This window comes from Cyprinus carpio, chromosome A24 (genome assembly GCF_018340385.1).
Source record: "Cyprinus carpio isolate SPL01 chromosome A24, ASM1834038v1, whole genome shotgun sequence".
Classification (NCBI taxonomy): Eukaryota; Metazoa; Chordata; class Actinopteri; order Cypriniformes; family Cyprinidae; genus Cyprinus; species Cyprinus carpio.
The window spans coordinates 21,705,340-21,720,339 of NC_056595.1; the positions used below are offsets into that span (position 1 = coordinate 21,705,340).

At 34.2% G+C, this 15,000-nt stretch overlaps 2 protein-coding genes across 12 annotated transcripts in view; both read right to left on the reverse strand.

Moving 5' to 3' along the window:
• LOC109104201 (microtubule-associated protein RP/EB family member 2) overlaps nt 1–6,797 on the reverse strand; it is an 11,989-nt gene extending 5,192 nt beyond the window's left edge. The window contains exons 1-5 of the mRNA XM_019117571.2: nt 6,654–6,797; nt 3,035–3,162; nt 2,343–2,488; nt 755–971; nt 498–649 (exon numbers count right to left, since the gene is read on the reverse strand). Of these exons, the coding sequence (XP_018973116.2) occupies nt 498–649; nt 755–971; nt 2,343–2,488; nt 3,035–3,162; nt 6,654–6,778 (768 nt within the window). The 5' untranslated portion in view covers nt 6,779–6,797. The remainder of the gene's footprint in view (nt 1–497; nt 650–754; nt 972–2,342; nt 2,489–3,034; nt 3,163–6,653) is intronic.
• Nucleotides 6,798–10,826: 4,029 nt separating this feature from the next.
• LOC109049170 (dystrobrevin alpha-like) overlaps nt 10,827–15,000 on the reverse strand; it is a 19,492-nt gene continuing 15,318 nt past the window's right edge. For all 11 annotated transcript variants that reach the window (XM_042714662.1, XM_042714661.1, XM_042714668.1 and 8 more), the window contains 6 exons: nt 14,820–15,000; nt 14,028–14,117; nt 13,855–13,939; nt 13,640–13,760; nt 12,451–12,487; nt 10,827–12,363 (listed from right to left, as the gene is read on the reverse strand). The exon at nt 14,820–15,000 is cut by the window's right edge and continues 12 nt beyond it. In XM_042714662.1, the coding sequence (XP_042570596.1) occupies nt 12,470–12,487; nt 13,640–13,760; nt 13,855–13,939; nt 14,028–14,117; nt 14,820–15,000 (495 nt within the window). In that variant the 3' untranslated portion in view covers nt 10,827–12,363; nt 12,451–12,469. The remainder of the gene's footprint in view (nt 12,364–12,450; nt 12,488–13,639; nt 13,761–13,854; nt 13,940–14,027; nt 14,118–14,819) is intronic.

Genomic DNA, 15,000 nt, shown 5'->3' on the forward strand with positions numbered 1-15,000 from the left:
CCAAGTGCACACACACAGCAGTGAGAAGTGAACACACCGTGAACACACACCCGGAGCAGTGGGCATATAGATATACATACATAGTATATACACATATATACACATATATATTTAACTTGGATGGTTTAAATGCAGAGCACCAGTTCCGAGTATGGGTTACCATAATTGGCAAATGTCACGACTTTCACTTTAACTTATATTATATATATATATATATATATATATATATATATATATATATATATATATATATATATATATATATATATATATATTGCATTTAATGCCATAAATTTACGAATTTAAGACTTTCTATTCCAATTTAAGACCTTTTAAGACTTTTTAAGACCCGCAGAAACTCTGGTCTTCAAAAATGATCTACTAAAATAGCATCTTATCTCAAGGTTTTACTCAGTTTTTCTAACCATTATGTTCTTGACTGCTCAAATGCTTTATTTCAGGATTTTAATAGTGTTAATAGCGTTAGGGATGTCCACCTGATCGTTTAGTTGTGTTACTTGGGCTTCCAGCTCCTTCTCTCCTTTAGCGGGTGTCGCTGACATCACGGGGATCTTTTTGGCAGAGGAGGGTCGGGAGGTGGAGGTGGAGGTGGAGGATTTAGGGGTTGAACTGGTTGATCTAGTAGCTCCTGCACACAAGTTAACAGATGCCATGATGCAATTTAGTAGATGCTGAATGCCAGTTGATTAATGATGATTGTTAATAAACGATGTGACGAGCAGCCTGAACATACCTGCGGTGGGAGAGCTGACGGCATGCTGGGATTTCTTTGGCAGGTTGAAGATCTGCTCGCCGGGATCTGGAGGGGGAATGGCGTCCTGGCCCTGTCTGGCCTGCACCGGGTCGTACTCCTTCCCGTCGTAGTTGGCGTCAAAGAACTTCTTGAACCACTGAATGAAGTCCAGGTTGTCTTGAAACCGTCCCTTGACGAGCTTCTCCACAGGGATGATCTAAAAGGAAAGCAAACAGGATTTGATTATAAATGTGAAAAAATTACATTACACATAACTTTCCATAACAAATACAGATTTATATATTAAATTAAGAGGATTCTCAAAACAGTGGGGTTCCACAAACATCTGATTTGTGCTAATAATTCAACCATAAAAATTTATAAAATAAAAATAATAATTAATAAAAAAAAAACAATTTTATTTTATTACTGCAAACACCTGAATGTGTTTTTTAAATTATTCAAGTATTAATTTTAAGTCTCAAGTAAACTTCAAGTAAATATTTTAGGTCAAAGGGGTTCAGCTGACAATAAAAGTTTGTGAATCCCAGCATGAATTAACACAAATGATTATGTAAAGTGTGATTTCTTTTTTATTGCATGCATAAAAAGTCTCCATCTGTCAGATATCACAAATAGAAGTCTCTCTGACTGTCTTGACTAAAAAAAAAAAAAAAAAAGTAAATATTCAAAATAAAAATTGTGGCTCGATCATGCTTATTTCAGAAAATCAGAAACACTTTCTGCATGTCAATCATTTTGCACATTTGGGTTTACTGACTGAGTTTTGATTTGAGGGTCTGTGGTTGAAAATTGGCAGAATTCGTTTACAGTTTTTAAGAAAAATAATGGGTTATATATCTATTCAAGCATTATAGAGTAGCACTGTTATACCTTGTTTTTCCAAGTGCACACTTTTAAGCAGAAAAAAGTCTGGAATTTTTAATAAAACAACAGCACTGAGTGAATAACGAGGTTCAAAAGTAGAGGCAACATTTTCAATTTAAAATTACATTTTTATTTAATAATAAATATTTAATATAAGCATGTATTATTTTAACAAATTAACATTATTATTTATTATTATTTTTTTCCTGTAATGTTAAGATTTTGTTGTAAAGAAGGCAACTGCAGCTGCATTGTAAAAATATTGTTCTTTGTAAATAAAACAAAGAATATTGAAAACAGTATGTTTTACAGGAAAATACTATTTAATTTTTTCTATTTCAAAATTTCACATTTCATTCAATGTGTCACTTGCCATTTATTTGTAATTAAAAGTGAAATTTACAAGCAATTTCTTTTTCAGGGTGGAAATAATACAGGTATTATAATTACACAGGGAACTGTAAAACATTTAAACACTGTTTTATCAGTATGTGTTCAGTAAGACAACTACTCATAAAGCTTGTGAATAAAAGAATTCAATCAGTCAGGGGTTATGAGATCTTTTATATATTTTCTCATCACACAAAACCACTTCTGTTTTTCATGCTAAAATGTACTTCTCTATGGTGATTTTATTTCTAAGCAGATTTTCAGCGGTTATAGTGGAAGCATGACTGCAAGGCTCTCATGTTCGTCTCACCTTATCAACATTCATCCTCTTGAAGGAGGCCTGCAGGAGTTTGAAGTTGTGGATGTATTCATGCTCCAGCTTGGCCTGGAATTTCACCTTCTTAAGACTGATGCAGCCGGGAAACAGCATGTCCATGAACTGACAGTACGCTGCTCCTGCAAAGAGACGCACAAACCATACGCTGGGTCAAAAATGTTTTGTGATGACTTATTTAGGACAGCTTTTTTTTTTTTTTTTTTTATAAAACTTACCTACATTCTACAACCTACAAGTGTTGATAAAAAAGACAGCTTGAAGCTAGAATAAAATGGATTTGTTCTTTATTTTGATGTATTGCATGTTCAGAATAATATTCTGGGGGCCATGAAATTTTAGTGAAAATCATCAAACATGCTGGCAATGGCTGGCAACTTTTTTTTTTTTTTAAACACTGGCGGGAAAGAGTTAATTTCATAGCAGTTTAATGTGATTAACTCTATTCCCAGGTTCATAATTCATGGCTGTGTTTCCTAAAGCAGCTGAGAATTTACAACAGCTTTACTGCCCAGCATTTTTTTTTCACACAAACATTTAAAGGTAGCAGGCGTTCTACAGCAGCGCAGACGAGCACTAACAAAATGCCTCGGTGTAAATCCTCTGGGATTACTGGTCTTTGCGTCTAATGAGTGTCAGCGGTGGGTTAAGTTGGGAGGATCACATACCTGATGACAGCTGCTCCACTTTAGTGTAGTTTAGACTGAGCAGATCGTTCACCCAGGCTGTGATGTCATGCCTGCTCATAGTCTCCTGGGTGATTGAGGTAGAATAAACATTGACCGCCATCCCCCAGCTGCGGACGAGACACAGACATCAGCATCACAATCATGTGCAGATGTATTGAAGGACAGCTCAAAGTCTGGATGACTCTATCAGCTCTGAATCATCTTGTCAGTCTGAGCCATATACAATGCATGCATAGTATAACAGCAAAGTCATCCTCTTACTTTGTTAATAAAATTATGAGACTGTGCAACTGCAATGCATTTCTAAGAGTTTTAGTAACTTAACTGAGAAAGACTAAACTGGGACAGCATCTATTATTATGAATTTATAAAGGAATAGTTCACCTAAAAAAACAATTTAAGACATAGATGTTTGTTTCTTTTTCATATTTGGAGAAATTTAGCATTACATCACTTGCTCACCGATGGATCATTTGCAGTGAATGGGTGCCATCAGAATGAGAGTCCAAACAGCTGATAAAAACATCACAATAATCCACAAGTAATCCACACCACTCCAGTCCATCAGTTAATGTCTTGTGAAGAGAAAAGCTGTGAGTTTGTAAGAAACAAATCCATCATTAAGATTTCATTAACTTTTAACCGTTGCTCAAGTCCTCTATCCATAATATTGCTATTTCTGGTGAAAAAGTAGTCTGGTCCGAATCAGGAGAGAAATATGCACTGATCAAGCACTGTTTACAAGTGAAAACAATTGTAAACAAATATGTCGATGGATTTTGATGTGAGAGGACAACAGGGGATTTCCACTTCCTTTTCCAATGGTGGAACTGTTTGTACTTTTGTTTTTTGTTTTTCAGAGAAGCAATGGTTTAAAGTTTAAATGATAGCTTTGTGTCTTACAAACATGCAGCTTTTCGCTTTACAAGATCTTACTGGAGTGGTGTGGATTCCTCGTGGATTATTGTGATGTTTTTATCAGCTGTTTCTCTCATTCTGACGGCACTAGGGACGGACAGAAATGAAAATTCTGGGTCAAAACCGAAACTTCAAGATGCACTTGGCCGAAAACCAAAAAAGGAAACAAAAATGTTTTTTTAACAATTATTTATCATTATTATTATTATTATTAATTAACTTTTTAATTTAACTCAATTTTAATGATAATGAATTTTAAAAAAATACAAGCCAATAAAATAACCACACTTTTATTGAAAGTAAAACATTAAAAACTGGACAAATATTAAATATCAATATATTATTTTTATTCAGTTCTACGCAACAGAATCAGATTTAACTGAATTTATTTTTGTATAATTATCCAAATAATGTATAGTCCTACAAAGCTATTATTATCAGAGCAAGTGAGAAAGTTTACTACTTGGTATACTACTATACTATTGATCATGCGCAGTACACGAGAGGAGCGTTCTCATAGGCCATGAGCAACTCAACTGAACACACATTCATAGAGAGGAATATCCACGCAGTGACGACGGCCAGAGAAACCTGCACCATTCTAGGGATGCACCAAAATGTCAGTCGCCGAAAATGGATTTTTTTGTTTTTGGCCAAAATAGAAAAACTTAGTAGAGTTCCGCAACAAGAGAGGCTTTTTCGGTCAAAAATAAAAACAAAATCAATTTTTTTGGGTGAAATTTTGGTGCATCTCTAGACGGCACCCATTCACTGATGAGCAAGTGATGTAGTGCTACTTTTCTCCAAATCTGCTCCCATGAAGAAACAAACTCATCTACATTTTGGATGGTCTGAGGGTAAAAAAAATTTCAGCAAATTTTCATTTTTGGGACAATTCCTTTAAGAGCTCTGAAGAGCACATTTAGCCCATAAACACTGTGTAACATGATCCTAATGTCAACTAGGTAATCAGCAAGTAAATATCAAGACATACAGCGCGCTCCACGATGTTAAATAGAAGTTTTTGAGCTTTGTTTGTTCTTGTACAGAACTGTGAGTTCACTGAATGTTTATTCTATTTTTTCAAATCAAAACTAAACAAAGCAAAACATCTAAAGGAAAAAAGTTTGCCATATAAATAAATAAATACGTAAAGTACTTTTTAAATGCATGTACAAACATATTAATTTTCCATCACAGAACAGCGTTTGATGTCAAACCAGACTGCCTATACATTTGCTTCAGACAAAAAAGACTTTGTTTAGGAATTGAGGTTTGCTTGTCCTCCACTGAAAGTCCTTGAAAAGCTGTTGATGTGAGGATAAATTTGAAACATCTCAGTTTGGCACAAAACACAGTTTGATTGGGTGGATACTGGCTGACATGATACAAGCTGATAATTATTTTCATGCTCTGACTGATAATGTAAATAGGACTGATATTAAAATGCTATTTTGTCTAAAAATAAATAAAACAAGCTAAATCAATAGTATCCATTTAAAAAAAAAAAATGGGGGAAAAAAAACATTGTGCACTTCTTTTTAAATCAGTTTTTAAAAACATGGTCCTGGAATTGAATCCCTATTACAAACCGATTGCTTAAAAATAACAATAATAATAAAAACTATTTTTAAAAAAATTGTGCCACACTTTGACAAGTAAAACAGCAATGTTGTCCTCAACCAGTTATTAATAGGGCACAATAAAGCATATGAACATATCAAAGATCATCTCAATTTACACGTAATAAACTAACATAATTCAATCATCTGACCAAAGCCAGTTACAGATCACTGAAAGATCACTCAAAGATCCACCAGATCAATCCCATTCTCCTTGATTTCCCAGTGCACCATCACATGAATAATGACGCAAATCCCTCAAGAAAACCCACATCTCTTACTACAGAAGATTTCTTTAAAACCACTCCAGGATGACAAATGCACCTCCCTATTAATTTCTCATGGCTTTAATAAACTTAAACACACACTGCATTTCCAGACATTAGTGCTGTTGAGCTTAAAGAGCAGATTCTTCTAAATTTAGCAGGACAGATAAACAGTTTAGTGAGATGTTGGGTTGAAGAAGGGGGGAGGGAAAAAAATCAGTGTCAACAAAAGCAATCAACCCCAAAAAAATGTTTATAGACCCATAAAACACATGCAATCATATTTTTACCCATGCACGAGATATGACGCAGTATTAGGCACGATATGCACGCCATAACAAACGATCTGAACAGATTTTGGGGATAGGATGGAATGAATTACATTACGCAATGGCTGACTGCTTGGTGAACATACAGGCCATGCACTGTCAAAACCTGAGAAAGCAGCATGTCAGCGCGCATCCCAACATACATCCATCTCAAATCATATGCATAACGTCTGAGAAAAAGCCTCAAAAGCATGAACGCATGCACTAAACAGCGTTTAACATGCTTTTTTTTTTTTTTGTGATTGTATGGGAATCGGGGAAATGGCTTGGTTGGGTAAGGAAATGCCGTTAGGTTTGATGTAGCGATGATGGTAGTTGGGGTTTTGGTTTAGTGGGTGGATTGGGTTGGCATGGATTAAAATGTATAATCTTGATATTTTCGGCTAAATGCACTGAGTGTAGGACGGTTAAAGCGGTGGTTTCTTTGTAAAGCGGCCGGCGGGTGGTAATGGCAGTGGTGTACCTGTAGGCGCGCTCTCCGCGCACTGTGTTCTTTCTGTAGGGAATGATGTTGGTGCCGTTGCTGTCCGAAATGATGTCGTTGTTGTTCTCTCCATTGGGGGACAGAGCTTGCATCGGACCGGGCATCTGGCTCTGTGAAATAATCGGTCGGGGGATGTGGGTGTGTTAGGTTTGTTTCGTGCGGGGTGATTGTTTTTTGTGTTTTTAAATGCCGTTTGTTTGTTTGTTATTGTTGTTGTTTGTGTTTGTATGTGTGTGTGTGTGAATGTGTGTCTTCGGCTCAACAGCGCCCTCACAGGCGAGTCACGGAACTACAGTCATGTGACTTTGGGAGGGGTGCTTCAGATTTGAGCCAGAGAAACTTTACCTCTTCCTAAATGCGTCATTGTATATTTTATATATATATATATATATATATTATATATCTATATATATATGAATATATATAGTATATATATATATTTATAGATATACAATATATATATATTTATATATATATATAATTCAATATACAATGACCGCATTTTATAATATAATATTTATGTATTTTATAGGAATATACCTTTTTTGTCTTTTTTGTTCTTATGACCTGGGCCTGGGAAAGTTTTCCAGGTTTTTTTTTTTATTGATGGCAGACGCGCATCTCAGCCCCAATAGTTTTTTTTTTTTTTTTTTTAAGTGTATTTCCCCCCCCCCCCCCCACCAGACTAGTTAATATCTCATGCATGGGTAAAATTGTGTGATAAAGATTAATAAATATGCTATGGGTTGACAAAGACATTCCAATTTATGACTAAACTTGATCTCTACTGCTACATATACTGTAAATGAATCTGCTCTTTCTGCACAACCAAATGTCTGGAAATGAGTGCATAGCATGCTTACTCTTATTATTGTCTTTAGGAAGACAAAATAGATAAATAACAACATTAGTAATTATTTAAATGTTTCTGGAACACAAAATCAGCATATTAGTTTGATTTCTGAAGACTGGAGTAATGATGCTGGAAATTCAGCTTTGCCATCACAGGAATAAATTACATTTTAAAATATATTCAAATAAAAAAAATTGCAGCAATATTTCATAATTTTACTGTTTTTACTGTATTTTTTATCAAATAAATGCAGCCTTTGTGAGCCTAAGATACTATATATTAAATAATATAAATTATAATAATAGGATATAAAATAAAATGTCCAAAAAGAAACATACAGTGCTTTTTGCAATTCTAGATATCTGGCTCTATATGTGATGAGGCCTGTGGCTCATTATTCTTCACTGTCTTGCAAAGAGTGCTGTGATTTAATTTATGATATATACACATTACACAATGTTTAGATAAGGCTCGTGTTGTATGACATCTTTACAATGTAGTCTCTCCAACCAATCAAATCTATGGTTTTTAGAGTCAAAACAGAGAGATAAATTATCAAAATGGCCTGCTGGGTCATGAGCAATAGTCTCAAACTGATGAATGAAGATGCAAGCGATGACATTACAAATGGAAAACACATTAGTGAGATTATTTAAAGTTTTCTTATGCTTCAGCTTCTCGGGTCCTAAAATCTGTACCTGACCTGAATCACTTCTTAAGAATCATATATAGCTCATATATATGTAAGAGAGTTTCAGGCATTAAATCTGAAAATAGTGTAAGCAGGACGTTTTAGGATTTAGGACTTAAAAAGGTTGTGATGTAATATGAACAAGAAATATTCTCTATTTTACATTCTCTACTACCGTCCTTCACTGATCATATTAAATTAAAGTAAACTAGTGGCATTGATCATGTGACTCTTAGAAAAGACATTTTTTATTTTGCTTCCACTCTAGCAATTTTGAAGAAAAAAAGTCAAATTTGTGTGACAAACTCAGAATTGCAAGATGTAAACTCTCAATAGCGAGAAAAAAAGTCTGAATTGCTAGATGAATTGTGAGACGTAATTCGAAAAAAGTCAGAATTTTGAGAAAAAGTGTCATTGCAAAATATAAACTTGGAACTGGGAGTAAAAAAAAGTCAGAATTCTGTGTTTATATCTCAGGATTGTGTGTTTTTTGTGAAGTTGTTTTGATTTTGGGTTGTATGGTCAATGTCACGATTTTAGTTTTTTATTCTATGGTGGCAACAAGCTTCCATAAATTGCTCTTTTGAACATCTCAAAAGGTGTTGATAAGAAAATGATAATTTCTTAATGCAGCTCAAGTGCTGCTGTCATTAAAGCAAAAGAAGCACAAATCAAATCCTAAAGCATGTCTGAAATTCATATGCACTTTGAAATTAAGTCTTTCAGATGCTGCTAATATAATTTGCAATTTATTTATTGTAATTTTTTTGGCCTTGAATAGAAATTAATGCAAAATAATAGCTCTGTCACTAGTGATCTCACACCTTTGGACCAGACTGTAAGTCAAGTGTCTCTGAACCAGCACTAAAATGTTACACATGCGGCCACCAGGCTGTTTGTGTTGCAGATTACTGCATTTTAATCGCACAAGGCTGTTAAGTTGTCTTTTGTTGGCCTGTTTCCCCTCTCAAGATGGCTTTGCATTCAACCTTTCACTTATTCGTGCAAATATGTTCAACACGTGGACTAAATATCTAACATCAGATGCACCTTGCAGCCTCGCGCACCAACTGCATTTCTCTTAGAACAGGAAGTGTGCTTAGAAATTTAACAACTTCGTGTTAATTTCAAAAGAAAAAAATAAATAAAACAACACACATTCGTGTCAGTAATATTATGCATTTATTAACCACGCCATCATAAAAACATAAAAAGGTGATGGTTAGGGTTAGGACCTTGAGACTATCGTTGCACTTCAATGTAATGAACATCTGCCGCTACGCTAACAAGCTACTCTGCCTGCATGATCTGAATGACAAAATTAAACATAAATCAGTGGTTTCCCATAGGCTCGCTCCTGCCATTGGTTGTTTTGAATGGGATAATTAAACATAAATCAGTGGTTTCCCATAGGCTCGCTCCTGCCAGAGCAAAGCCAAACCTCTCTGTGACCTAATAAACTCGACCATCACACCAGGAATCTCCACCCGCCGCCTGATTGGCGGAGAACTCAACAGTAATCCGACCAAACCAGCTGCGCTTCTCGGTTCGCACCCCACCCTCCAGCGCCTCAGAGAACCATCAGCACCAGCCTGTCCACCCGCCGCCGCTGATTGGCGGACGCTTCATCATCCTTCCCGTTGATTGGTTGACAGATAGAAAGGCCGTTGTTTTATTCATTGGCTCCTCCCTCTGTTCAGATGAATGGCTGAGGGAAGCAACGGATGTTGTCTTTCTCGACCAATGGGAATGCAGTGCGCTGCCACCCCAGTTTGGGAAACCTTGACTAATGTAATGTTTAATGCACTGTTTTTATACAGTCTTTGAATGCACTTCATGTTGTTAAATACAATGAAATGGAATTGCTCACACTTTGTAGTATCCATAGCAGTAAAACAATAACTTTTTAAAACAGCCTTTTTACTTGCAAATGTAGGCCTGATGGTTCTCAGTAACAGGGTTTTTATGAATAAAAGTAAAAGCATAAAAAAAATTTAGTTGCTTGAAAAATAATAAATGTTAATTGAAATAAAATATACCAAAAAATGCATTTTTTTTTAGTTCAACTAAAAGTACTAAACCAACTAAAACTGAAATATAAATATATAAAAGCTATTTAGACATACACAAAATTACTAAAACTTTATCTAAAATTAAAATGAAAACAGAAAATATAAAAATAAAAACGAATTAAAAATAACACTTATTAATAAAAAAAATAAATTATTTTATAAATAAAAATAATTAATTCAGATTATTAATAATTAAAGCTGTGAGAACCTCCCAAATGATTAAATAATTTTAGGAAGAGAAAAGACCATTGTTTTATTTTAAATGTCATTAATTAAATTTGGTTAATTTATGTTTAAGTTCATTTTAATGTGATTTTTATTGTCGTACGGAAAAATATATAAAATTACATCTAGTGGCCGTTGTATATATTGCATCGACAGATGACGATTCACAGTGTTAGAATATCATTGTGTGCAAAATTATTTTAATTTTATATCAGTTTTAACCAACATGGAACAAACTCTAAAGATATAGAAAATACAGAGACGGTTAACCCAGATTTGATCAAATAACATTAAACAACGTGGACACTTGATGATACTTGTACAACATAATATTTTTATTTAGGACCATGCAAAATCACTGGAAAGTGCAATGGTTGGCAGCAGGGTGCAGATGCTGCTTTTTTTTTTTTTTTTCTTTTTTTTTTTTTCTGGTAACAGTAAACAGTGAGAAATATGTGAGTGCTGCAGTGTGACAGTAGAATATCAACAAAAGAAAAAAAACACATCAATGTCCAAATCTGGAGATGGTCAAAGCCCAACCAGTCTTTCTTAACCCGTCTACTAGAGACGGTCTTTACGAGGAATTCATATTCACTAACAAAATCAATTCAAGCATGAAAATTCTGTTCTAGATCAACATATCTTACACCAAAAGGCATCTTGTCAGTCCTTGATCGACATAACAGCACATTCAGTAGTGTCAGATGCTGTCACATATTTTCGCCTTAAAAATGCCTGTTTCATCATTTCTTAAAACATTTAAAATGTTGCAAATTGAATAACAGAGCATGGTAAATTAACTGTGTGCCATTTGGAGTCAAAAAAGCATGTTCCACTGAATGCAGAGGTACAAAGTTTTGGGTGAATCTAATGAAACCTGTAAAAAAAAAAAAAAAAAAAAAAAAAACCTGCAATAGACTTTAAAACCCAAAGGGAAAAAAAGCTATATATTTTGCATAAAGAGAATAAATAATTAATTAAATAAGTAATAATTTAAAAATCATTATTTATAAATCATTATTGCAATACTTTCTAATAAATTGTATATATGTATTTATACACATCATTTGTTATTACTACCTTAAATGTAGGCTGATTTAAATAAAAACATATGAAAATAATGTCACTATGAGGGAAATTTAAATGGTCCTAAAAATAGGCTTTATTCTCTTCATGCAAAACATACTGAATTTGTTAAAAATAAAGTTAAATAACATTAAATGTGACCTGGTGACATACGAGATTCACCTGTATTTATTAAAATGACTTTAAATATGAATAAATTGCAACCAAGTACTCACACCTATCCAGCTATTAAAATAAGTCTGATAAGCTAAGGCAGTGTATTTGTGTATCAAATCAATCAATCTCAAATCATTCCACTCTCAAAGAGAACTGAAGCTACAACATAATCCTACTATTTTATATGCTTTAAAGGAGCATCAGGTCAGGCTATTCTGCTCTTGATGCACAATAAAAGATGTCGTTTGTAAAGATAGCAGCTTCATCAAAGACCACCCCCCACTTTACCCAACAGATATTTAAATACAGTACAAGTTTGAACAGATACACACAGAAATAAACCAAACCGAACACGTAAACGCCAAGGAAATGAAATAATCTCATAATCACTGGATTTATGGCACTGGCGGTGTTGTAGACAGTTCCATTATTTGTAATTTCCAAAGTCGGTTCACAGTATTGTCTTAAAACATCTTGCAGATTCTAAAAATATATTTCTATATTTATAGACTGGGTTGTGTCCCACAGTATTGTTGATGTTTTCAGAAGTGTGGTACTGTATGTTCCAGCTCAGCTCAGTGCTTCAGAGTCGCTCAATCTTCCTCCCTGCAATGAGACAAAGAGAAAACCTTCGTTTGAACCATTAGACACTGTTGTATTGCATCAGTCACAGCTCAACTGACAAATACTTACCATGCTCACTAAAACCCAGCTATTCTTGTAAGGTCACCTGGAAAAAACAGAATCAAGGAGTTTAAAGTTGACCATGTTGAAATGGCCTGATATCCATAGATGACATGGAAGGAGCATAGTTGTGGCATGTTGCATGCAGCACCCGTGACAGTATTTGTACAGATGTACAGTTAAAATGAACATCATCTCGGCACTCAAAAACAGGTGCCTGGACGCAGCCTGGGGATACAGTATGTTCATTACAATGAAATATCCATTTGGTTTAATGGATATTTCATTTCTATCCCAGAAGATTCATCCAAAGTTTGCTGCTTAAAAATGGCTTTGGGTCAGATGACAATATGGATGTGAATACAGAAACATAAGAAATATTATTTATCTTTTGGGGGAGTTTTGTCTTAAATATAAACCACGCGTTACATGCATGTATAATATAATATAATATAATATAATATAATATAATATAATATAATATAATATAATATAATATAATATAATATAATTAATATAATATAATATAATATAATATAATATAATATAACTAATATAATATAATATAATAATATAATATAATATATATATAATAATTTAATTTAAAATTAATGTTTGATCAGACAATTTTTTTTTTGATGCATTAAAAATTTTCACTAAGGATACATTTATTTGATCAAAAAATACAGTAAAAACAATAATAGTGTGAAATATTTTTAACATTTTTATATTACAATACATATTAAAATATAATTTATTCTTGTGAAGCAAAGCTGAATTTTCAGCATCATTAGTCCAGTCTTCAGTGTCACATGATCTTCAGAAATCATTCTAATATGCTGATTTCCTGCTCAAGAAACATTTCTGATTATTACCAGTGTTAAAAACACTTCAAAAACTTCAAAACTTTTTTTTTCAGTATTCTCATTGAATCAAGATGCTGTCTAATTTTGTTACTGTTTAAGAGCATAATAATGCAAAGATTATAAATAGAAATATAAGTAAAACGATGACTAATGATGGTTGGTTCAGTCTTTCGCCATGGTTGATAATTTGCATATTCCAACGTATCACATGCAAAACTCTCTGACATTCAAACTGCTCTGGTACGTATATTAATTTGGACAGAAGCTGATCTTACTGCTGTATTGTTTTTGCTTTGAAATGCTCTATAAAAAGGTCTTTGTAGGCCTCTCACCAGGAGGTTCTTGTCCTGTTCCTGCGTGTGTCTGAGTCGCTCCTCCATCTTCAGCTCTCGGTTCAGCTGCTTTTCTAGATCATGTCCATAGAAATCCCCAGCCTCCAGCGCACCTGCTGCCCTATGAGACCAGAAACACTGTAAACATGGGCCCAGGAGATCTGGACAGCAGGTGATCCGCCAGTCAGCAGGTGATTTAGTCCAGTTTGTGTTACCCTGATCTTGAAGCGCTCCTGGCGTGGAGAACGTCTGATGTTGGGAACGTGAGGTCAGAGATGCTGTCTGTTTCACTCCCCGCCTCTAAACATCATCAAAAGCAAAGTGTGAACATCAATGTATGACTTATTCTATAATTATAATAAAATAAGTGCATAGAATTCGATATTACCTGAGTTAAGCTCTTTCACCAGTGAAGACATTGTGTTGGTTATGGAGTCTGCAGCTACCAGGAGATCATTTCTGAAGTTCCTCCTGGAGCCTTTAAAAAAGAAATCAAATTATTTTATATTATTTAATAATAACACTAAATGTGTTTTCAACATTGATAATAATAAATGTATCTTGAGCAGCGAATCTGCATATTAGAATTTCTGAAGGATCATGTGACACTGAAGACTGGAGTAATGATGCTGAAAATTCATCTTTGATCACAGAAATAAATTACATTTTAACATATATTACAATAAAAGACAGTTATTTTAAATTGTAATAATATTTTACAATATTAATGTTTTTACTGTATTTGCTGCCTTGGTCAGCAATAACATTAAAAATGAAATTATTTCATGATTTTTGAACATGAGTATTGTATTAAATTGCATAAATATTAATATTTAATAACTGCTACTTTAAAATTCAGTAATTTTATTTAAGATATTAAAAAAATAAAATGAGTCACCAAGTACAGTTTTGATTTATAGGTTAGTGCATTTCTTATTTACCGCAGTTTTTCCATGGAAAAGCATTTTTACTCCAGAATTATTTTAGAAAACTTCACAGGTCAAATAATAAACATGTTTTTTGCTTTATAATTGATGTAAGTGCTTTAAGTCACATATGTCCTGTGATATGCTGTTTTATTTAACCTGGGATATTCCTGTAATCTCAATATGCAGAATCACATTTTTTTATTTTGTCAGGCCAAACTGTGATGAAAACACAAGAGGAACGTGTTTGTTACCCTGAGCGAAGGCCTGCTGCACCTCTCCTCCCAGGCCCATGAGAGAGTCCTGAGGTGTCTGACTGGGTGTGGTATTGCCGGATGTTGATTGGACGGGCATGGGGATGGGTGTGGTATTGCCGGACACTGATTGGATGGATGTGTTGATGGTGTGGCTGGGGGAGGAGCGAGGGGAGGGGCC